Here is a 25955-nt window from a genome sequence, read left to right on the forward strand (position 1 = left end):
TACCATTTATTATAAATATAAAAGTCTGAAGAGACACTGTTGCTCCGAAATACGTCTTTTTGGATAGTTTTAATTTATAATAAATGGTAATTATTACATCTGCTGAGACTAGAAAATATCTATCTAACTGTCCATCACATCATCATTAACCAGTGGGAAGCACATGTCTTGGCTTTTTTCACTTTATGGCATTGTCCTAGTCCTTGGTTTATACCGGAGCGGTATCATAGTAAGTGTGGTATACTTTGTGGTTGCACAGGGTCATGAGGGGAGCAAGTTTCTTTCCTTTCATTGATTTATTTTTTGAGAAATAGCCTCCAAAATGGTGCTTGGCCGTTTTTTGTCTCTTTTGTAGGATGCATGCAAGATATGTCATTATAATGCTTTATATTCGCATGCAAGTGACCTCTACAATGCTGCACAAACCAAGACAAAAAGCTGTTACCCTGGCCTAGAACTATATATAAGTTGCCTTTTATGAACACCTTAACCCCTTAAGGACCAGGGTGTTTTTTATATATTTTTTCTTTATTTTACTCTGTCATTTTTGTAAATTTATGTTTGTAACTATTTATTTTACCGTCTATGACCTCCATGACATCATATAAGACCTCTGGGAGTCATTCACTTGGTCTTTTTTTTCCTTTACTTTTTGGGCTTATTCAGATGAGTGTAGGTGCCACTATGCTCACCGGCACGGAGTGTAGTTGCGCCTGAATGAGGGAAGGTTTTCCTGTTTACCAGCTTTTCAAACTCTGTGCCAGAGCACAGGAGTTTGAAGATAACCGCGAGAAGATCTGCCAGGTCTTCCCGCATGTAGTATTCACTATGTCCGGGAAAGATAGGGCAAGTTCTATTTTTTCTCCACAGTACAATTAACAGGGAGAATTCCAATAGTAAAAACAAAACCAATGATATCCATTGAAATCAGGGGTTTCGTTTTGTCCCCTTATGCAGCCGTGATTAACATGGCCGCATAAGGGGAGAAAGCAATGTTCGTCTGAATCTGCTCTTCCACTGTAGATGGGGCATCCATAGGAGCAGCCTCCATAGGAGCCCCAGTTACAGGGGAAAACATCTCCTTGTAGTGACAATAGTCACTAACAGAGCTGATCAGGGTCTGCTAGGACCCCTGAAACCCATATACTCACCCTTCTGCTAGTCTTCAGAGCGCCGCTTTTCCTTTTCTCAGCACTGCTGCAGGATTTACACACTGATGGCAGTGTGTGTGCCTGGACTCCTCCTTCCCTTTTCTCCTGTGGAACCAATGAGGAAAGTTCAGGGAAGGAAGTTCCTGGGTGCACACACTGCCATCAATGTGTGCATCTTGCCGCAACAGTGAGTGATTACCAGCCAGGGAGCCGCAGCGGATAATCACCTTCATGGTGACTCGGCGTCTCGAAAAGTGGGGCAAAAGGGTGTCTCGCTTGGGACCCTGGGGGAAAGCGGGAAACAGGGTCTCAAAGCGGTATTGTTACGCCTAAATCAGGATGTCTGGTCACCTTTTCATAGTGGAAGTAATACTTTTATTCTTTAGTACATAGTGCTCCCTTTTCCCCTAGGTCCTTGGCTGTGTCTGACAGCTGAGGACCTGAACTTCTTCTGCTTGATTGCAGAAGCGGAGGCTTTAATCCTGTGCTGTTCTTCTGCTATCGGCTGGGATTAAAGCCCAGGACCGAGTGCTGTATATTTACCACGCTTGGTCCTTAAGGGGTAAAAAGTAGTCTTCCGGGCAGTGCCAGCAGTCAGTGCTAGGTTACACCGGGGTCAGAGCAGAAGCCACTGCTCCAACTCCTGTGTAGTGGCCGGCACTTGGATTTGCAGACGCAGCTCCCATTGACAATGTCACTTGCTCTGTTTTTGCTAATGATATATATGCTTGTAGCTAATTAGAGAATCCAAAATAATGAATCATTGTGGAGACTGCAGTACGGAGCTGGAAATGGGATATTTGATCTGCTTCCCTCCCACTGACATTACCTTTCATTTAACCACCAGTTTGTGTGCTTTCAGAGAAACACATGAGCATAAACCATCAATACTACATCTAACATTGCCGATGGGCATCCTACCCGCATAGTTTGCAGCTTATAACATATATTTTTTAATGATGCAATGATATATTTGACCCCGTAATTTATGATTTACGATGCAATGCCTCAAAGCGTCTTTTCTTGGTTGATATATGAGGGTCTCGATGTGATGATTCTGTGATAACTGTAAGTATGGTGTATCTCGCTATAGGATTTGATAAGCCTCCGCCACTTTGTGGTCTGCGGTGCTGATGTTCTGCACATCCTGTCTGATGAAATGGTCTCTGTGGAAACAGTAATTGAGGGGTTGTATTAAAAATGCAGAATGTTTGATGGCTGTGCGGCTAATTACATACCGCAACATGCAAAATGTGCCACATGCTACCGTAATCAGTCAGAATATCCGATGTACGGCTCCTGCACACAAGCGTGACGTATTAACGCTTGTGAGAGCGTGACGTGATTGCGCTCTCAATGGAGTGCTATCACATGTTTTTGCTTTTACTGTACTTCCTTGCGCTGCCGGGCCCATTCACATCAGCGCTGGAAACACCTGTATCGGTTTTGAACCGTCTTAGCAGCCTAATTAGTCCCCGGTGTTAGCAAATAACATAGCAAAATCACACAGTTACACGCACGTTTTTGTGCTGACAGGATGCGCAATTGCACACCCAGATAGATTGCCTCTATTGAGCCTCGGGTGCGCACAAAAATAGAGCATGTCACATATTTTTTCCCCATTGGAAATCTTATCACCTGTGCAATACTGAGGAAATCCTGAAAAAACATGACCTGTGGGGGTTCCTGAGGACTGGAGTTAGGGAACACTGTAGTAGGCCTATGAGAGGAGCCTATTAGACTCTGCCAGAGGCGGGGTCTAATAGGCTAAATTACATGGCAGACATGAAGGTCTTTGTTAGGCTTCCAGCTGCCGTGGGAACCCTTTGGTACCTTGCAATTGTGATCCCTCTCCCTGTCACCTGCTTACATTCTGTAGTTGCTATTGGTTGTGGTATGTAAGGGGTTGAACTGACAGGTTCTGAGGTTTCTTCCAATTTGACAGTTAGCACAGGAGCCTGGCTGTTAGAAGTCAGCCGAACCACCACCTTAAAATATGTATGTTTAGATTTACAGCCGTTAGTGGAGTCAGTAATAAGGCGTATTGGCCGTCGCTATGAGGTTATACAGTCTTACAGATGCACTCCTCCTATTATATATTGGAGGACGTACCAGGATTTCACAGGACTTTAGATTGGAATTTGTTCAATCAAGTCGCAGAACATCAATAGATGATTATTGAAAAAGTGTACATTTTACGAGGTATGCAAATGGAAGATGGAACAATGCCTGCCTCTACAGCGCCACCTATTGGAAGGCAGCATTCCTGGAAGTCAATGTCAGACATTTTAACAAGCCTTGTGGTATGCGGCGCTGCAGAGGTATTTTTCCTTCTTTCAATTTGCATATTTCCCAGAGGAGCATGGATGGCCCTTTAAGTCATTCACATTCTAGGTAATCTCCCTTATGAGAAATGATACCCTTCCTGACCCTGGCCTTCCTGTCAATAGGCCTTTCACTAGTCAAGATAGAAACCTGTTACACACTGATGAGGGGCAAACACCTTGAAACAGCTGACTGTATATGGCTACCCTTTCCTTCTGGAGAAGACTCTGGCTTTGGTTCACAATTCCCGGTCATTGTTACAAGGCTTGTTAAAAGGTCTGATGTTAACTTGCAGGAATGCTGCCTTCCAATAGGTGGTGCTGTAGAGGCACTGTCCTATCGTTCATTTGCATATTTCCCAGAGGAGCATGAATGGTCTTATAAGCCTTTTCACACCTTCTACGTGCTCTCACTAAGGAGAAACAATACCATTACAATGTCGGCTTGTGTGTTTGATTGAGAGAGGTGGCTTCATGCCACTTGTGTGGATGTAGATGATGTGAGGCACGAAGTTTGTTATACAGGGTGCGCCACGGACAAGTAGCCCGGCACCACACTGTTATGAAAGCTGTCTAAAAGAAAGTCTTTGTTGCCCTTAACAACCAATCACATCGCAGCTTTCATTTAACATCAGCAGTATAAGAAATGAAATCAGTGCTGTGATTGGTTGCTGTGTTCAACTAAGAAATTTTCTTTTAGACCCCATTCATAAGAGTTTGGTGCTGGGCTGCTTTTCCGTCACCCACCATGTAGATGCTATGGTGATGATGAGTGAGTGTGAAGCACAGCGTGTAGTTACATAACGCACACACAAGAGGGCAGAGCTGTTTTGATGACAAACCACCCCACATCAGGCTAAGATGTATATGTTAGATCAGTCCCCTTTTGTTTGCCACAGCTCAGTCCATACATCCCCCATCTGCAAATTTTATGGAGCACAACTGCATATTGTGGCCACTCGCCTTGTCATGAGTGAGAGGAAAGCAATGTACGGCTGCATTGTTTACAGTCCCAAATATTAGATAGATCACAGCACACTTTCCACCTTATAGTGTAAAAGGGAAGATAATCCTCACCACCAGTGCACACTCATTCAGAGTCCTGGATCCTGGACCATCGTTCAAATAGCACAAGGTATGGAAGAGCAGCTTTTTTTTTACGGGATCTCTGTTATCCCAATGTGTCCCAATGCGGGAGTCCCACTTAACGGGCATTTATGACATACCTTGTATGCATGCTTCAGATGGGCATAAGCCTACCGTGCCATTGTATATAGTTACTGCTCATTCTGCGGCAAGACTCACACATCTGCTGTTAGATCCACATGTTGTGCAACTAGTATGTGCATTTTTGAGTATATTGGCACAATATTACCAATATTTTATATTTAGCCAATGAAATTCATTGTGAACATTTAGAGTATACACCAGGAAATGCTACTGGCTGACATAATAAAAAAAAAGTCCATATAGCCCAACAGACCTTAAAGGAATTTTTCCATTACCTGAAATTGCTTCATAGTCACTCTATACTTCTTGGTTTCTGCTGCAGCCAATCACTAACTACAGCAGTGACCTTCTATAGCCAGTGATTGGCTGCAGTAGTCACATGTCCTGGTCAGCTACAGGAAGTACAGTGTGACTAGGGAGCAATTTTAAGAAATGGGAAAGCCCCTTTAAGGATGCCAAGGTTGCTTTAGCATCCACTGGTCAGTTATATGCCGGCACACCTTTTATTTTACTGTACTGCAAAGAGCAACCTGCTACACTTTCTTATATAGTAGCCCACTGCAAAAAGTCTACCACACTGTATATCTTTGGTTTGTTTTTTTTGCATGGTGGCTTATGTATGACATATTTTCCTGTGTGATATACAATTGCACACATCAAGGGTAAGGCCCCCTTGTCCACAGCAGTGATTTCGCCGTCGGTAAATCGCCGTTGAATCACGCCGGCTGAAGCTTTTCATAGCGGTGCTATGGAAAGCGCCGTCCCTGTGTCCACGAGCAGAGAATCATTGCGATTCTCCGCTCATGGCTGGCAATTCGCAGCATGCTGCGAATTGCCACGATTCTCCGCGGTCATCTGTCAGATAGGCCGACCTGAGATTCGCTGCGGCATACCACAATGCCTGTGGACAGGGGGCCTAATTTGGTGATTTTCCTGTGCCGAAAGTAAAAAATGTAACATGGTGAACAACCCCATACACCAACTGTAGGCTGGAAGGCTTGCGTTGGATTGTATCCACCGGTACACGTAGTCAAGCTCCAGCATAAATTATGTTCCCCTCAATTCCTTCATCTAATATATATTTCTTGTACATTCAGACAGCTGCTACATTGTTTCCTTCTCGTTGATCATTTTAAACACCAGTTTACACAACCCAAGTGTAAAGGAAAAGCCTGACCTACAGAACTTCATATCTTTACATAAAGGTGTGCATCCAGGCGGAGACCTACCCACAGAGCTGCTGACTGTAAGTACGCTCCAAAAATGGGAACCTGCCACATCCCATATGAACCATAAACAAAGCCATGGTGCTGATAGGACAGGGACTGAGGAGTCTAGCGGTGTACTTGGTATACGTATCGAGCTCCCCGCTCCTGCACTGTCACCCCTGGAATTCTGCGCTCGGTCTGTCAGCGTGATTCTTTTTTCAGTAAGGGTCCTTCCCACAAGTGTACGCAGAATTGTGCGCGATTTAGTACAACCTATTTGAGCTATGAACGAGTCTTTTTTGCGCGTGTATCAGCATGTACAAAACCACTGTACTTTTTGTGAGCGCAGAGGTGTTTATTTGCATGGAGGACACAATCATACCCCGATTTAAATGGCTATTTAGCCTATTAAGTTCCAGATGTGTTGTTTTTACTGCGGAATTGCTCAGTATACTGCGCATCCAGATTGGCATTGCGCGTGTGCAGACTTCTATGATGACCCTTGGTGCGCAAATGTGCTTAAAAGTAGAGCATGCTGCATTTTTTGTACATGCATGAAATGCACTTACAAAAAAAGGAAATTAAGTCAAACCCATTGAAATCAATGGGTTCTTTTCTCGGCGTATTGCGCGCACAAATATGCCCATATGAAGCTAATTTCACACAGGCGATATTGCGTTCGGAAATGTATGATGTCCTGGCAGATACAAAGCATTTTTATGTCAAAAATGCCTTCTATCACTTAAGGGAAGTAGAGCTGGAGGATCAGCAAGTGTTTCCTATTGTTTTCAATGGGAAGCCTCACATTGCATCACACTCTCGTGCACTTTGCATGCCATGCAATATTTTTTCCAGCCCCATTGAAAACAATTGGCGAGGCGTTCCGAAGGAACACCCAAAGATAAGACATGCTGCGAAAAACTGCTAATGTATATGACTCCATTAGAGATGAGCGAACGTACTCGTTTCAAGTAATTACTCGATCGAGCACCACGATTTTCGAGTACTTCCGTACTCGGGTGAAAAGATTCGGGGGGCGCCGGGGGGCGGGGGGAGGCGTGGCGGAGCGGGGGTAGCAGCAGGGAACAAGGGGGAGCCCTCTCTCCCTCTCCCCCCCACTTCCCGCTGCAACCCCCCACTCATCCACGGCGCCCCCCGAATTTTTTCGCCCGAGTACGGAAGTACTCGAAAATCATGGCGAAAAAGTGGCGTGGCCGAGTATGTTCGCTCATCTCTAGACTCCATTCAATAGAATGGGGTCAAACTCGTGCACACTCTGTGTGTCTTGCAGCATCCATATCTTGCGCGATATTCTCGCCTGTGTAAAAGCGGCCTGAAGGAACCTTCAGTGTGCGCACACTCCTACAGAGAACAGTATGTTTTAGAGTGCTTTCACATCTGCGCTGGGGATTCTTCTTTACTGCTCTGTTCAGGGAAAAGGGAACGGTGGTATTAGTCACCGACAGTAAAAAAAACACTTATACTGATGTATAACAGACTAACAGTACACTCTTTTGGCATGTTTAAGGTGAATGGGGCCCTATGGATTAGTTTGGTATGTTTTCTGGGAGCTGTCTCAGTGCATATACTAAGCATAGGGCATAAACACCGTGGGGGGTTTATTTACTTAGATCAGAATTTCCTAGGTCGAGCTATATTCCACAAACTTTTTAAGAGGCTTGCCCCTCTTAATATATTCATCACATTTGGCGACACCACCGTGCGCCATGAGGAAACCAACACTAGCTCTAAGACGGTGTAGGTTTCTGCTAAAACTTATGCCAAATTATGGCACACATTATAGTCAATTTGATAGGTCGAGTGTGGCTACGACTCCAGATGCAATTGATTTCAATGGTTGTGTTTTCTAATGAGGAAATGGGACTTGCTATAGCTTTCTTGCAGGTAGTATTAACTATGTGTAGGAAAGATAGGACCAATCTTCCTGTTGTTTTTTCTTCTAACTCGCTATCACTTTAAATGGCCCAATAAAAAAGAAAATCCTGTTTCATGCACAACTACGCTCCATAGTGGCGAGCATAGTTGCGCATACACTCATGTTTCGCTCTACAGAACCTCCATACCTATTTGTTCTTTATGGCAGGATATGTACGAGAGCCTGAAAAAGGAGCCATTTCAACTTCCTGAGGATGAAGATGCTTGGGAACTCACACTTGCCTTCCAAAAACCACAACGAGAGGGTTGGCTTCTCAAAACAGGTAAGTTGTTTTACCGATTGCTTATTGGCAGGTGGTTTATACATGTGACTGCCATGAACAACTTGGGTGCTTCACAGAGGTTTTCAGTTTTATGTAATTAAACCTATCAGTGCCCAACGTTCTTTGTGTGTTAATTATCAAAGGAGCGCGGGTTGTTTTTTACTTCACTTAATTATCAGCCAGGCATTGAGCTCCCGGACCGTCTGTGGTGACATCGATGGCGGTATACGATTTGTGTAGATCAGCTCATTTTGAAACTATGGACAGAGAATTGTAAGCAAACCACAAAAGTAACTACGTCAAAATGTACGGGTCTTAGTTCTCGTTTTTTTGGCAAATAATTCTGCATTCCAGCAATACCCGTCGTCTCACTTCCTATTTCTTCACAGGAATGTAAATGTCCTGTTTCCAAAATTACACACTGATCTAATATCCCTGAATGTGCAAAGAGTACCACATCCGTATATCGCTAGCTTTCATGTTCGCTGTGTTCATTGGCCATCTCCAGGTTTAGGCTCCCTTCACACACGACATCTGAGCTGGGGAAATTCTGCCGTGGAATTTCTGTTGTGTTTCTGCGGAAGTTAACAAGCTTTGCAACATTTGTTGCCGATTTTGTATATGTACTTAAAAATCAACAGCAGAACTCTATTTGTGGATTTTGGCGCAGATTTCATGAATTCTATTGGTTTTATGGAGAAAATAGACATGTTTTAGATTTCAAAACCACTGCTCTTTTCAAATATTGGCCTACTGCAGATGGACGTGACGTAATTACGCTCGCGAGAGCATGATGTGATTGTGCTCTGAAGGGAATGCTATTACGTCCTCTAGTGAGCGTAACCACTCCTTTACTGTACTTTTATGCACAGCCAGGCCTGTTCACATTGGCGCGGGCCAACCGTGCCATGTTTGAACAAGCGGGGCAGCCTAATTAGTAAGCGGGCCAGCTTACTCAGTAGGAAGGCTAGCATAATTAGTCCCTGCTGTTAACTATTAACACCGCAAAATTGCGCTGATCAAGACAAGTGTGCCTATAGACTCCTATGGGGCCTCTGGTTCGCAAATGCGCAGGAAAAGAAAAATAGAGAATGTTGCATATTTTTTTAACCGACAGAAATGTGGGCACAAAAACGAAACTCATTGAAGCCAATGGGTTATAATGGTTGCGGTTTCTGCCGACAATTTTCTGCGTGTAAAACCACGTACAAAATCGCTATTCTACTGAAGACCTTCATGTTTTCCCACAGCAAAAAAAAATCTGCAATGTGTGAAGATTTGTCAGATCTTCACTTGCCTTGTATTGTGAACGATGCAGAATTTCAACAGCAATTCCGCAACATTCACTGCCTGTGAATGTGGGCCTATAACTTTCACTGGGTGCTGGTCAAATGGTTCTAAAGCCATTATTATATATTCTGCTTTGAATGAGAGGCGTTTGCATGAGTTTTTATTCTTGCCTAAATATGGATTGGATATTAAAAAAAAAACATGAAAGATCCCAGATTTGATTAAAAGGAAAAAAAAATAGTTGGGAAATGCACTGCAAAACTAAAGACAGATCACTGGGAAAGTCAGAAGGGGAAGGAACGTGTATAAGGGATGTGACTAAATGTGTCACAGGGCATTCGGCTATGATCTGTGGGGGAACTACATAGATTACAGCTTCACTGCAATACATGGCATGGTCTATATAAGACTGCAGCTTATATAAAACTCCCAAGCCCACTTGGTTCTCTCTTTGAAGAGAAGCTTTATCCCACTGGCCCACATTAACGGAGTTAACCTGCCAACCAGTACCCTGCTGTGCACTGATGGGGGGCAAACATTCCAAAACTGCCTGTCTGCTGGTGGGTGTCTTTTCTTTCTGGACAAGACTTTGGTTTGGCCTTTATCCTTACTTGTGTTTTCAAGGACGGTTGAAAGGTCAAACATTGACTTACAGGGACCTTACATTAAGTAGCACAGTGAAGGTATTTTCCATCCCCTATTTGCATATGTTTTTCCCAAGGAGCATTGCATGGCCTATATAAGGCTCCCTAAGCCAACTTGGTGCTCTTTTAAGGAGAAACGTTTATCCTTCCCAGACCTGCAGATGCCACTAAAGTCAATGGAATGACTATTTAAAGGAAATCTATCAGCTCGAACATGCTCTATAAACCACAGGCATCATGTTATAGCGGCTGGAGGAGCTGAGCAGATAGATGTATAGTTGTATGGAGAAAGATTCAGTATAATTTTTATTTTATTCATTTATACCTCTGCACATTCTGAGCTGAACAGTCCATTGGGCGAAGCTATCAGTGATTGACAGCTAACCCTGTAGGTACAGTCATTTACAGATAGCTGTCGATCACTGATAGCTCCGCCCACCAGACTGTTCAGCTCAGAATGTGCAGAGATGTAAATGAATAAAATACAAGTTATACTGAGTCTTTCCCCAATAAAACTATATATCCATCTGCTCAGCTCCTCCTGCTCTATATGCCTGCAGTTTGGACAGAGTGTTCGAGCTGATAGATTCCCTATAAGGGATAGACGTTTCAGGTCCTTCAGAAAGAATGGCACTCTTTAAAGCTGATCTGATGGATGAGAATACCATGTGGGGACCTGCCCTCCACTAAAGGGGTTGGCCATTTTATGCATAATTAGAGTGGGGAATAGGGTTATTGATAAAATGAAAGCTGAGCTCTGGTTGTTACTGTATGAACGACAAGAACACTTTCTGTGAAAGACACTTTTGATGCATGAGACCTCTGAGCACCATGGATGTAGCAATGGAGAAGACAGAAACTTTAACCCCTTAAGGACATGGCTTATTTTGGCGTTTAGGATCAATTTTTGGTAGATTTTCATCTCTATTTTTCAAAGCCATATCTTTTTCATTTTTCCGTCGAAGCCGCCGTATAAGGGCTTGTTTTTTGTGTGGCGAACTGTAGTTTTTATCGTGCCATCTTTGGGTACATAGACTATATTGTAAAACTTTTATCATTTTTTTTATGATCGTAAGTAGAGAAAATGCATCAATTCTGCCATAGATTTTTTTTTTCTTTTTAAAGTGTTAATCATGCAGCATAAATGACACACTACATTTTTTCTGCCAGACGGTACGGTTACCAAACGTAACCAAAATTCTTACATTTTTTTTAGGTTTTTCCAGTTTTCTGTAATAAACAACCCTTTTTTTGGAAATCCTTTTTTTTCTAAATTGCTGCATTCAAAGCCCTATAACTTTTTCTGTATTTCCATGGACGGAGCTCTGTGAGAGCTTATTTTTGCGATATGAGCTGTAGTGTTTATTGGTTCCATTTTGGGGTACATACGGCTTTTTTATCCCTTTTTATTATCGCTTTTTGCCGTGCAGGACAAAAAGCGTGTTTGATTTATTGTACGGGCCTTTACAGACACGACGTTACCAAATATGCGTTTCTTTGTTGTTTTTTTTTTTTATGCTAATATGAGAAAAAGCATAAAAAAGGGTGCTTTTTTACATTTTTTTTTGCAATTTAAATTTTTGTACATTATTTTAGTTTTTTTTTACACCATCTGTGTCCCTCTGAGGGACTTACACCATACCACCGATGATCGCTACGATAAGGCATTGCAGAACTTCTCTCCTGCAATGCCTTATCGCTTATTACTGCGATCATAGGCAATGACAATACAGGACGCCGGTATCTGGTGTCCTGTTGCCATGGCAACCAGCCGGGCTCTCTGCGATAGCATCGCGAGAACCACCTGAAGTCACAGAGGGAGCGTGCTACTTAGATCGCGGCAGGGAAGGGGTTAACAGCGGGGGGCGCATCTCCGGTGCGCCCCCGCTTTTGCAGCGGGAGGCCGGGAGATCTGTCATGATTTTGCGCTATCCCTATGACGTAAGAGTACGTCATTTTGCGGGAAGTACCCCGCTCCCATGACGTACCCTTACGTCATGGGGAGGAAAGGGATTAAAGCTTTAAATTGCTACTTCATACTTAGGTGTCCAGCTGTCATTGGTAGGATCTGACATATAATGCTTAAAGAAAAGTAAACAAAAATGGCGTTCAGTGGAATGAAGATGAAGAATATCAAGGATTATCTCCGATAGATTTAAAGGGTACTTACAGTGAAGGGAGGGACATCTAGGTGAAAAAAATGGCTTCACTCCCTCAGAAAAATCAGATAGGCAGTGTAAAGCTGGCAAAAGTGAATCCAGATCCAAGCTCAGAATGTAATGCCAGATGCACTTTAATGGCAATAAGCTCAACGTGTTTCGGGGAGGCGAACAGAATAATAGCATAAAGTGGCACTTACATAAATAGTATTCATGAAAAGATAAATTCCGGACACTGCGGCTTCTGTCACCTCCTGCCCAGTTACCACCCAGAAGCAAGCCACCCACTGGATGGGGTGTAATGTGCTTAAAGGAGCCTCAGCAAGATAAATATGTTGACTATGGGTAAATTAAAGTTTATCTTCCATCAATCTGTAACACCGCAGGATGGGGGGAGGCCTGTTTTTTGTGATGAGCTCTAGTCTTCATTTATCTAATTTTTGGAAACATATATATTATTTTGATTGCTTTTAATACATTTTTTTCTAGAGGTATGATTTTAAAAATCTGCAATTCTGGCATGTTTTACGTCAATACCAAATTTATATAGTTTGGGGGGGGGGGTTTGCATCTTTTTCACTCTTTTTTAAAAGCATGTATTTTTTTGCTGTATTCAAAGACCTGTAGCATTTTTCATTATGTGAACCTCTAAGATGACCCATGTCAGATCCAAAAGTCCCCTTTGTCCAGTGTTTGTTTTACCAAGGTCCATGGTAACCAGTGGTTTTCTTCCTAAATAGCTGTTCTTTAGTAGTTTTAATGACTCAACTTCTTACTTTCTGTGCAATGATTAAGAATGCACAGAATTCTGGAGGTTCTTTATGTTATAATAAAGATTTTACGATGATGCTGAAAAAGCTGGATCGAGCAGTTTTCTGACATTGACTTTGGCACATGGCACTTTCAGTAAAAGTGGGATCCTTGCCCCTCGGGACTTAATTACATCACATTTGGTGAATGATTTTTTTCGACTGTCTTTTTCACCGAAGTCCCTTGTGTCTAGTGGTTTCTTACCTGAATTCCTGGTGACTTGTGGTTTCCTTGCTAAATTCCTAGACTTTAGTGGTTTTAATGCCCCTTATTCGTAGCTTTTGTGCCATTCTTAAGTGACTTTTCAACAAGTTTTCTTATATAACAGGTTCTCTTCACCAACTCATTTCCTGCTGTTTCATGTCTGTAAATTGAAATTTTAAGGTGGTCTTCCCCATTTTTTGTTGCCCTGCCTTGCCATTTACAATCCACTTTCATATACTGGGCATGTAGTAACACTAGTATTCTGCCAGTAGTTCACTGTCCTGCAGTTTCTTACCCTGACCTCCCATGCTGCATTATATAGTCTGTGGTCCAATCAGCAGGCGGTCAGTATCTAAATGCCAACCCCTCCGCTCTTCCAAGATGATTCAAGAATTATAGCCAAATAGTGAGTAAAATCAATATAATGTGTGCACATGCACACCCAGGGAAGGCAGAGATTGCGGCAATTGTTATCACAGTGTCTGTAGAACTGTCAGCCTACAACCTCTGAGTGCATGGCCTTGCCCCTGTGAAGATAGCTCCTCACCCATTGCTAAAGAAATGTCCCTGTGTCCTTGTTATTACTGAAGCTCTGAACCTAAAAACAGAGAGTGGATTGCAGGGGAGCTGGAAGGAAGACTCCTTGTGGCAGCCACTTCAAATGTGATTTACAGTGATAAAGCAACAAACGTTTTAATGCAGGTATATTACAGAAATGATTAGACTAACACAAGCTAGTAGATGAGCAGAAGTTGCCTGAAAGGATAGTGCCCCTTTAACTCAGTAGTATCATTACAGAATGATCAGATAAAATGTTCCCTTTCTTGAATCAACCTCTGTGTCAGTGATAAGAAGAGAAAACAACTCAGCTAAAGTCAACTTTAGACAGTTGCTCCTTTCATTCTTGTGATCTGCGCTTGAGCTACAGTATTAAGTCTGCATATCCAATAAAAATCACAAATAGAGTACTATTTCCATCACTGGCTAGTGAAAAGTTAGTTTTCGATCTGTGAACTTTTCTATCTCTGACATGTTTCTGGAGCAGGAAATTCTGGGGTTTTCCAGTTTTCTGTAACTACTTAAATTGTAATCATATACAGGATAATTACAGGTTATGCAAATGTATAATATATGTAAGATTTCTCTTCTTCCTCCTTTTGTACGTTTTCTGTTTACTATCAGTGAATGAAAACATTTTTTGCTCACATCCAGAGAATAAAAAGTACAGACCTACAGTAGTCCAGCTCTTGGATGAGATTTAGTGCATAGAACCCTGTGTAGATTGGACACAGGAACAATCTCTTTTTCTTAGAAGGGTCTCTGAAAATAAGCCGGTCACATGCTGTCCTGCTGTTGGAACTTTAGCAATCAGCTGTAGTATGAGAAAGCCTAATAATAAGTGCTCAATTTCCCTGCAGCTCCTCCACAGGAGAACTGAAGCATTGCATGATGCCCACTAAAATGCATGGACAAACCAGGTCATCCAGAGAGAGACAAAGACACTTTTTGTAGCTACATGGATGGGTCTGGTCACATGACCCTCTGAGTTGCCATGTTTATGATGATAATGCAGTGATGGTATTGCAGAGCAAAGGGGACAGGGTTTTACAAAGGCATTGGCGCTGCTCTAAAGAAAGACATGTTGCCACTAACAAGTACCTCATTACAAACTTTTTAGCCCATTTTTAATAACAAATATATAAAGTGGCCAACTCCTTTAAGGCTCTGTTCACATCAGTTTTGTGACTTTTGGTTTTAATGGGAGTCACAAAGCTGTACTGCATCTGTTGTACAATGACGGAGCCCCACAGCCCCCAACGACTTACAGTGGGGTCTGATGGTTTCTATTGAGGTTTCTGGCATTTTGACAAAAACACAGCACTGCTTGTGACAGAATCTGTGTCGGAGGCTCTGAATGAAGCCTATGATGCCGATGTGAACCCAGTACAACTCAGTATGCCTTAAAATGGTATTTTAAATGAATTTTCTGCACTGGATAGCCCATTCAAACGTTATTGCTTAAAAAATAGACAAACATTTAATAGACTTTGTGTCCATGAGACAAAGAAGTACTGAGATGCATGTCACATTCACGGCAGCCAAAACAGAACACTACAGGGAAAGCACTTTTTTGGTAAGAAAACACTTGTCTCGTCTTCCTTGATTTCAGGCTTTTCAGTTTGATTAATGAAGTGAACAATGTTTAGCTATAATGTGAAATGTAATATATGCAAAAAGTACCAGAAGTAAGGAAGTCTGTTTTACAGAAGGAGAAGTAAAGTGGAACATGATCTCACACACATACTGCAAGTGGGGATGGGAACATTGCTTCACGTACGGGAAAGTAGCAATTAGAGGTTCACTGATAGAAATATAGAAAATGAACAGCAGAGCATACCACACTGCCCATCTAGTCTGCCCTTATATTATTTCCTTTGCTTATCCCAGGCAGCTTAAATTCATTTATTGTTGATTTTCCAAACACATCTGCTGGAAGTTTGTTCCAAGCATCTTCAGTAAAATAATATTTTTGACATTGTTTCTTTTTTCCCCCAACTAATCTCAGATTGTGTCTTCTTCTACTTCTATTTACTTCTAATAAAACCACTTCCTTCCTAAACCTTATTTATACCTTTAACATATATAAAGGTTTCCATCCTGTCCCTCCTCTCCTCTAGGGTATGCAAATTAAGTTCTTTAGTTCTATGATAAATTTTGTTCTTGAGACCTTCTACTATTATTGAAGCCCATCGTTGGACGTTCTATTTTATTAATATCTTTCTGTTGGTGATGTTTCCAGAACTGACCCCAGTATTCCAGAAGTGGTCTCACCAGAGCTCTATACAGCAGGATCACAATCTCCCATTTTCTGCTGGTTATACCTCCAGCTATGAAGCCGAGCATCTTACTTTCTTTCTATGCTGTTTGGCTGCACTTTGGACTCATTTTGAGGCTGTCAGAAATTAGAACCCCTAAATCCTTCTCTTCTGAAGTCCTGGATAACACAAAATACCCAATACGATACTTAGTCTGAGGATTTCTTCTCCACCAAGTGCGTTGTTTTACATTTGGAAACATTGATCTGCAGTTTCCATTGTTTTTACCATTTATTCAGCAAGGCTAAATCGTTTTCTATGTTTAAGACACCCCCAAGAGTTTCAACGCTATTGCACACTTCCGGGTCATTGTGAAACAGACAGACCTTATCTGCTGAACCTTCTTCTATGTCACTTATGAACATATTAAAAAGAATAGGACCCAGGACAGACCTTGTGGTCACTACATGTAACTCATCCCTGTTCAGAATGCACTCCATTAACAACAACACTCTGATATCTATCTTTAAACCAACTGCAAATCCACCGAACTACCAAAGGATTAAGTACAGTTTTCAATAACCCGTCTATGAACTCTTTGTGTGAAACTCTATCAAAGGCTTTACGGAAATCTATATAGGCTCATCCACCACTTTTGTCAAAGAAATGAATGAGAATAGTATGACATAATCTGCTCTCAGTAAAGCCATACTGTTTGGGGTCCAACTGGTTGTTGGTTTTTCTATTTCTGAAAGTTGTTAGGAGTCATGCAAGAGTCATGTAGGTTGTCAGGTAAATTATGTTGTGGAGTCTGAAGACAGGAATCCCTGACTAGCAAGGGGATAGATCAAGAGGAGCAATGAACATCACTGATGGAGTCCAGAGTAAACACAGATCATATTACAGGGACTAATTGAATTGAGCTGGCAATCATCGGCATTGGCTCCAAACAAAATTTTAAAAAATGGCTTTATATACAACAGCATAACACTAAAACCATGTACTAATGAAACAATGAAGAAAAGAGAAGAGTAAAAGTGGAGAGAATAGCGGAGCAAGGAAAGAGTGGGGCGAGAGGGAGTTTTTAAGTTGTCAAATATCCTCTTAATTTAACAATTACAGATGTCAGACTAACTGGTCTGTAATTCCCAGCTTCTTCTCTACTATCTGTCTTGTGGATGGGTACAACATTGGCCATTCTCCAATCATCAGGAACTTTACCTGTAAGAAGGAACTAGTTAGACCAATTAGAGATGTGGCCATCACTGATTAGTAACCACAGATACAAAGCATATTCATTGTGTAATGAAAAGTTATACACATGCTATAATTCTAGACCTGTCCAATAGATATACTGCTAAAAGAAGGAGATTGCTAATAAGTGGTAGCCGTATGTGAATTTTTAGTACAGGTTTCATTTTCTGCATGTAGACAAGAGTGTTCATTCACCACCAGCAAGCAGAGATTTTACAACAGATGAGAAACTGAAATACAAAAGCATTTGCAATGAAGGAAATCTTCTTCAACTTGTAGGTCAGACTTACAAATTCTTGTAACTTTTTTTCATTTCATAATACAGAATAGTGTGATACAAAATATATTAGCAGAGTACAAGTTAGCAATTAACAGGAAGTCCCTACTGAGTGGTTCATTATAAGCCAAATTCAATGATCAAATCATTTCTAGAGGGGTATCCCTGGTATTGATATTTTTGAAGAATTCAGTGTGTATAAACCCCTATGCAGTTAGCTACCCCTAGTGGTGGCCATGGGCAAACAAAATTCAGTCCTGTAACTATAAAACAAATCTCCATTGAAATAGCATGGATTTATAGGTATACTTACCTGCTCTAAAACATCTCTATTAACCCTTGCACCATCCTAAACCACCAGTAATATTACATGTTAAGCAGAGTTGCAGACAGCCGATATAATGTGTGTATGTGTGTGATGGGGGAAGGAGGATTTGCCATCTGCACAGTGGGCAACAACCTGCTTGGAAACTCCTTATTATCAATTGAACTGGAGGATATTAACATATATATAGGAATAGAGGTTTGTCTCTATACACAGCATAATGGCACTTATCCATTCATTTGCAAAGGCAATTTTTATCAATGACCTGCAAGCATCTACAAAGTCAATGTCCATTTTCCTCTTCATTATGGTGATGATCAGTTTGACAGACGCAGATATTACTTGTTACAGGAGGCCGTGTGAAGACTTGGAAAAAACGATGGTTCATTCTCAAGGACAACTGTCTTTATTACTTTGAATACACAACGGTGAGAATGACACATGGTGAACGACCAACAAAAGGAGAAGGTCGAAATGAAGAAGTATTAACAACCTCCTATATTTCTGTTCTTGTAGGATAAAGACCCGCTTGGAATAATTCCTCTGGAAAACTTATGTGTTGAGTTAGCAGAAGACCCTAAGAAGCCGGTAACTATAAGGGTGCTTTCACACATACCAAAATATTCTGCTATATGCAGCGGTATATTCTGCCACACAGAAAAATCTACACCAAAATCTGTATGCCTAACATGGAAAATGGCTAATTTCTGCCGCAAATCCGACTCAAAATCTACATGAAGGAGACACAGATTAGATATTAGACAGTGAGGGGGATCAATGAGTGGAACAGGTTGCCAAAGGAGCTGGTGAGTTCTCCATCAATGGAAGTGTTCAAACAAAGGCTGGACAAATATCTGTCTGGGATGATTTAGTGATTCTGCACTGAACAGGGGGTTGGACCAGATGACCCTGGAGGCCACTTCCAACTCTATGATTCTATGTGAAATATCCAGATTTTGGTGCAGATTTCCACAGCAAAATATTCCAATACATATGGAAGTATTATAAACAGTAAAATGGAAGAAAAGTTGCTTAGGCCCCCTTCAAACAAGTGTACGTACATTTGTGAACGCCTCAGCGCAATGTTTTTTCACACCAAACAAGGCTTTTTTGTGCATGTATCAGTGTATTTTACTGTACTCTTTGCACCCACAACGCATGTTCATTTGTGCGCTGTAAACAGATGCACAGATTGAAATTGTAAATTAGTCTAATGAGTTCCAGATGTGCTCTTTTTCCAGCGGAATTATGCAGGGCATTACACATCTCCTTGCATATTGTGTGCATTTGAGCAACCCATTGACTTCTATGGGGATCACTGGTGCATAAATTTGCAGGAAAAAAAGCTGCGCTTTTTTGTGTGTGACCAAAACGCAGAGGAGAAAAAGTGCATTTTAACGAACTCATTGAAATCAATGGGTTCTATTCTCTGCAAATATCCCCATGCAAAGGGGGCCTTAGTCTAGTCCTCAGTGGTTCACATAGAAGAATGGAGGCCCCATAGCCAAGAGCAAGCCCTCCACCTCCCTCACCTCCCATCCTTTATGTCTTAAAGAGGGAGGAGGGATAGAAAGGACCAGAGAAAGATTAGCTAAATAGCCCAGTATTTTATCAGAAGTTTGCTCCATCTACACTTTTGATGGGGTATAAACCTGGATTTCTTATTAGCTAATGCAGTCCTGGATAACGCCCTTTAATCATCCTTGCAGGAAACAATAAAGATTTTTAAACAATCTTCCAACTACTTTCGGCCAAATTACATACAGTAAGCTAGAGTTTTTGAGTAGTATACGATCCCCCAAGTGGTCAATTTAAAAATTGCAAGTAAGCTGCACACATTACGTCATCATTAAATAACATTTTAGTCGCTGCATTAATTCTGCATAAATGCTGTCTTTTTCTTTATTTAGCACTGCTTCGACCTGCATGCAAGGGGGCAAACTATTAAAGCATGCAAGACTCAAGCAGATGGGAAAAAAGTGCAAGGAAACCACCAATCTTATCGTTTGTCTGCTGCAAATCATGAAGAAAGAGAGAGTTGGGTACAAAGTCTTAGGTTAGTCTTTACAGAATATGTCAAATAAAATTAAGTCATATGTTTGGCCAACCATAAAAAAGGTGAGCGTGTAATGTGAGTGATCTACGACTATGGTAGATAACTTCTACCAATCACATTGCCTGCCTGACAAAGAGACCTAAGAGTTATTTAAATAGTTGAGTGTTTACCATAACCTTTATGTCTGTAACTTTATTGGAGCAATTTTGCTTTTACTGACTTTCTTCTTACCCCATACCTGGACATTTTTACTGACACAATGGAAAACCATAATCAATCATAGAGGTTGTAAGGGTGGTTTCACAACCGAGTCTGTCCTTCAGTTTTCGTTTTATAGTTTTTGTTTTTAAATACTGAAGCAAAGTGGATCCATACAGAGCAATAAATTGTTTGCTCTCAGTTTAGGTTCAGTTTGACTCTGTTCCATTTGCTTTCTGTTTTTCAGAACATGAAAAAAGCACAGCTTTCAGCGTTATTGTTTCTGTTCAAAAAATGAAATGTGAACGGAAAGCACCTTTCTGTTTAGTATTATGCATTAAAATCAAGGACAGAGGGACGAAAGTTGAGGGGTCTCAGCCTACCTTCAGTGTTAAATGGGTCCTTTATATCATTACACTGCAAAGCAAAACAATAGGTGACCTCAGAGGTAGAAGGAGGGGAGCGAAGATGAGAGAAGGGAACCCCCAAGAAAAGGAATAGGAGGTAGAAACCCCAGCAGCCTGAGGGATGAGAGGAGGAGGGAGAAGCCCAGCCACCACCCACCGGCCAGGAGTGTGTATTGTGTGCGTTGTGCTGGCTTGGAGGAAGAGCTCTGAAAAACATCCCAGAGTGAAACTTGTGTTTTGCCTCATTTTGTAATCCGTCCACATTCAGTTAAAGGGGTTGTCCCGCGAAACAAAGTGGGGGTATACACTTCTGTATGGCCATATTAATGCACTTATGTTCCGTTGCTAGCGTCCCCGTCTCCATGGTGCCGTCTGATCTTCAGCGTCTAATCGCCCGATTAGACGCGCTTGCGCAGTCCGGTCTTCTCCCTTCTGAATGGGGCCGCTCGTGCCGGAGAGCGGCTCCTCGTAGCTCCACCCCGTCACGTGTGCCGATTCCAGCCAATTAGGAGGCTGGAATCGGCAATGGACCGAACAGAAGACCTGCGGTCCACCGAGGGTGAAGATCCCGGCAGCCATCTTCACAAGGTAAGTCAGAAGTCGCCGGAGCGCGGGGATTCGGGTAAGTACTGGACGGTTTGTTTTTTTTATGCCTGCATCGGGTTTGTCTCGCGCCGAACGGGGGGGCTATTGAAAAAAAAAAAAAACGTTTCGGCGCGGGACAACCCCTTTATTAACTGATCAGTTTTAAAAGGACTCCAAATGCAGGTGTGAAACCACTAAGTGACACATATGTCTAGCTCACAATACTGATGTGAAGACATTAGCAGCATTCCCTGTTGCATGATAATTACAATCACAATATTCTGTACAAGCTTTGCCAGGTTAGAAAAAAAAAATCACTGACTCATTTCATTAAAAAATATGTGCCTTATTTTTATGGTCTGTCCAGGAATTTATGGCAACCCTGATGCCAAGTTTTTTCCATTTGTGTCACTTCTTTTCAACTCTTCTAGGTTGTGCTTTCTTGACCCACAGACTTTTCCAAAAATCGACAGATACTTAAAATGTAAAATTTTGCATTAAGGCAATATCTCAACTGTACATTTACATTGACAGTTAAAGTGGATATCATGGAAAAATTATCTTTCCATTCAAATCAACGATATTTTGCTCTGAATATTGTGCCAGATGGTCAATAACAGATATCTCTGGATAGTGCTAAAGGGGGTTGAGTGCTCTACAGAGCCCTTTTATTCAAGTTACTATAGGCAGTCTGAGCTCACGGGATTCTCCAATGTGACCTTCTCACATAGGATTTTCCATTTATTCTAATGCTAGTAGAAAGCCGCCCCAGGACAGTGACTGCAAGTTCCATTTATACACATTTTATATATATATATATATATATATATATATATATATATATATATATATATATATCTATGCTCATGAGACACTTGCTGCACCCTTGCAGGTTGCTATTCTTCGCTTTCATTGGCTCATTCTCTCCGCTTGCACAACGCTCCTCTTCACTATTATATATTCAAGGATGTATTGGGATTTTACAGGACCTTAGTTTGGAATTTGTTAAATCAAGATTTTGCTACTTCATAGAACTGTTGTCCTGGAACCTCAGCCAATGACTCATGAAAAAGTGTACATTTTATGTTGTAGGTTTGTGTTTTTGGTTGAGAGAGGAAAATTAGCAGTCTCCACCCTCTTATGAAAGATGTCAAAAAAAAAAAAATTGTTGCCCATAGCAACTTATAACAGCACAGCTTTCATTTGACCTCAGCAGTATAAGAAATGAAATCATTGTGATTGGTTGCTGTGGGCAACAAAGACAGATTTTCTATTAGAACACTTTCATAAGAGTTTGGCGTCGGCTACTTTTCCATGGCCCCCCCTGTAAATGCTAGGGTGATAATGAGTGCGTGTAAGCCACAGCGTGTAATGGTACATAATCTAATATATATATATATATATATATATATATATATATATATATATATATATATATTTATATACACATCTTGATGTGGTATAGTTTGTTATCAAAACTACTCTGCCCCCATGTGGATGAATTATGTACCACTACACATTATGCCTCTCATTCAGGGAGCGTTCATGCTGTGTTTTTGTATCGGTTAAGCATATACATTGTTATGCGGTAAAGTATAAAATCATTGTCAAAAAACGTAAACAAACATACTTTTTTTGCGGGACACAATAGCGTAGTCAACAGTGTACTGTAAAAAAACGTGTTCAAGAATAAGCTTGTGACCATAGGTTTTTCTATATTTGTGTATCTATTTACTATAAAACTCTATGTATACATGAAAGTATATCTTTTTAGACTTTTAACAGCATAAAAACACATTGTGAAGTCTCCCTCACACTCACTCATCATCACCATAGCATCTACAGGGTGGTCCACTGAAAAGTACACTCTTATAAAAATGGTCAAAAAGATAATCTATCTTTGTTGCCCAGAGCGACCAATAACAGTACAGCTTTCATTTCTTATACTGCTAAGATTAACTGAAAGCTGCTCTGTAATTCGTTGCTATGGGCAGAGTTGTTTTGATAACATACTGCAGCACATCACACTAAGGCTCTTTTCACATCTAGATCAATGAGTTCTGTTTTCCTGCTCCGTTTGGGAATCAGGAAAGGGGAATCCCCATGCCAATCAATTTTGTCTTATGATGGAACCGATCAGCAGCGAACGGACTCTATTGACTATAAGGGGGTCCATTTGGTTTCTCCTTAGCTGTCTGGTATTTTACCGTAAGAAAAAGTACTGCATGCTACAGTATTTCATCCGGTATTTTGTGACGGACCGGCGACGGAGGTTCCAGCGTAGATGTGAACCCGTCCTGAGATGTATATACAGTATATTTGATTTTGCCTATGGATACAATCTCTATGTATTATTTGCAAGGGAAATTGAGCAGACTTATCATCTTTCAGATCCAGCATTTCTTGGGATCCTTTCTATGAGACAGTCACCATCCAGAAGAGGATCTCAGCAATCAAAAATGGTCACTAATAAAGACAAGATCAAAAGTTGCATATAAGTAACAACCACATGAACTCTACACTTAAGATTTCATTTCACACATGGCAAAGTATTATGGACGGTTAAGTATTTGGACCTGTTTGCAGCGACTGGTCCACAATGGAGATCCTTGTTCCAGTTTGATATGTTTACAGCACTTCTCAGATTTAATATTTTGCAAAAAAAAAGTGTCAGCAACCGAAGCTGAAAAATGGAGGTGGTGTAAAGTTCCTGCTGTAACTTCATACTCAAGAAAGTCCTCCTGGAAGTTCACAGAACAGATATGGCTCTCCAAGTCACCAGTATCCCTAACTACCTTCATAAACTCTGCTCCATGATGTCAAGTTTCCACAACTATGTACAGTCCATCAACCATGGAAAAAGACAACATAGACTATAAGAAGACATGAGATGGAGACTCAAAGTTACTGGAGACCCCTGGTCAAAACATTAGATGAAAGCCCACCTCCGTTTTTAGGTGACGGACTCATAATTAGAAAAAGGGAAAAGAATGCATGTATAAATGTGTCATGAATATCAATACAGCTGTCCGAACTATATAAGAGGAGTATGGAGGTGGTCAGCCAGGGGTGGAGACCCCAGGGCAACTGTCCCCCATTTGCTATCTTTATAATCCAGCCCCCAGCAGTATCATTCTTTGAGGGTTATCCCAGTGCAAGACAGTTCAAAGCTTTAATAGATGAGTTAAAACAGATTGCGCATATCTGTTCACACAGGAAATGGAATTTTCTATACATAGGAAATGTAGACAGGAAGTTACTCTACCTGCACTGTATGTAATAGTTTACTGTACATATTCAGTCAGTGCCAGCATTAGGTTACATGGCACCCAGCGCAGAACTTTTGCTTGGGCAACCCATCATAAGAAATAAAACAAAATATAATACACTGATAGGCAGTCTGCTTGTATTCTGCTTGAATACAACACCAGAACAAAGTTCATACCATAAATACAGCACCAGAACTAAGCTCCTAACATAAATACAGCATCAGAACCAAGTTCATACCATAAATACAGCACCAGAACTAAGCTCCTAACATAAATACAGCATCAGAACCAAGTTCATACCATAAATACAGCACCAGAACCAAGCTCATAACATAAATACAGCATCAGAAATTAGCTCATAACATGAATGCAGTGCCAGGACCAAGCTCATAACATAAATATAGCATCAGAACCAAGTTCATAACAAATACAGCATGAAAACTAGGCTTATAACATAAATACAGCATCAGAACTTAGCTCATAACATGGATATAGCACCAGAATCAAGCTCATAACATGGATACAGCACCAAAACCATGTTCATAACATAAATACAGCACAAGAACTAAGCTCATAACATAAATACAGCACAAGAACTAAGCTTATAACATAAATACAGCACCAGAACTAAGCTCATAACATAAATACAGAACAAGAACTAAACTCATAGCAGGAATACAGCACTAGAACCAATTTCCTTAACAATTTAGCCCCAGAATCAGCTCTCAACACAAATACATTAGTATAACTGATTGTGTTGTGTGGGCGCTCACAGTGGAGCCTTGGAAAATCAGGGTAGAGGAGACAGGGCCAGGAAGATGATAATTCATGCAGCTTCGTGAGATACTGCCGCACAAAGATTATCTGGCCAGGTGGACCTAAAAGGGGTGATTACCACAAGCCTACATTTGCCTGGTGCCCCTCCCTAGTGGTCGGTGCCTTGTGTGACCACACAGATCACACGTACCTAAGGCCAGTTTATGTACACAGTACTAATCTACTAACAGGTTAAATCACCCAGGGTATGTTTTTGTAATAATGACTGTTATGTACCATCTAATAGATGAAACATTTTATACCACTGAATTTGGTAAACTGAAAAATAAAAGCAATTTTTGGAATTGCTTGATCAGCTATATCCCATCCAGCCAGCAGAGGTCATCCGGCACCGTGATACTTGCCGAAGATGTAATTACTCTGACTACTCTACTCTGCAATTATATCAGCATTGCTCATAAAGTCTGCTGGCATATTTCACAGCTAAAAAAGACAACTTAGCAGGATTACACATTGGTGTCACTTCGATTTGCAAGCAACTAGAAACATATTAAAGTGGTGTTGAAATATAGGTTACCCATTAAAACATGCACGATTAATGCTGAATATTACAGTTTTCAGCGTCACTTTCATCATATTTTCGGAGAGAAGAAGGCAGACCCCCCTTGGAACTGATGCACGGTTGCATGTGCTCCTCTCGGAGTATTGCAGCTGAAGATGAATGCTATCCCCTCCGGCAATGAAACACTTTG

General features: G+C 41.2%; 1 protein-coding gene across 3 annotated transcripts in view; it reads left to right on the forward strand.

Annotated features, from left to right (window-relative positions):
• Nucleotides 1–25547, forward strand: part of CYTH4 (cytohesin 4) — a 48993-nt gene extending 23446 nt beyond the window's left edge. For all 3 annotated transcript variants that reach the window (XM_066596306.1, XM_066596308.1, XM_066596307.1), the window contains 6 exons: nucleotides 5803–5951; nucleotides 8018–8132; nucleotides 18263–18339; nucleotides 18428–18499; nucleotides 19822–19967; nucleotides 23549–25547. In XM_066596306.1, coding sequence (XP_066452403.1) covers nucleotides 5803–5951; nucleotides 8018–8132; nucleotides 18263–18339; nucleotides 18428–18499; nucleotides 19822–19967; nucleotides 23549–23627 — 638 coding nt within the window. In that variant the 3' untranslated portion in view covers nucleotides 23628–25547. The remainder of the gene's footprint in view (nucleotides 1–5802; nucleotides 5952–8017; nucleotides 8133–18262; nucleotides 18340–18427; nucleotides 18500–19821; nucleotides 19968–23548) is intronic.
• Nucleotides 25548–25955: the final 408 nt, after the last annotated feature.

The sequence above is a fragment of the Eleutherodactylus coqui genome, chromosome 3 (assembly GCF_035609145.1).
Source record: "Eleutherodactylus coqui strain aEleCoq1 chromosome 3, aEleCoq1.hap1, whole genome shotgun sequence".
Classification (NCBI taxonomy): Eukaryota; Metazoa; Chordata; class Amphibia; order Anura; family Eleutherodactylidae; genus Eleutherodactylus; species Eleutherodactylus coqui.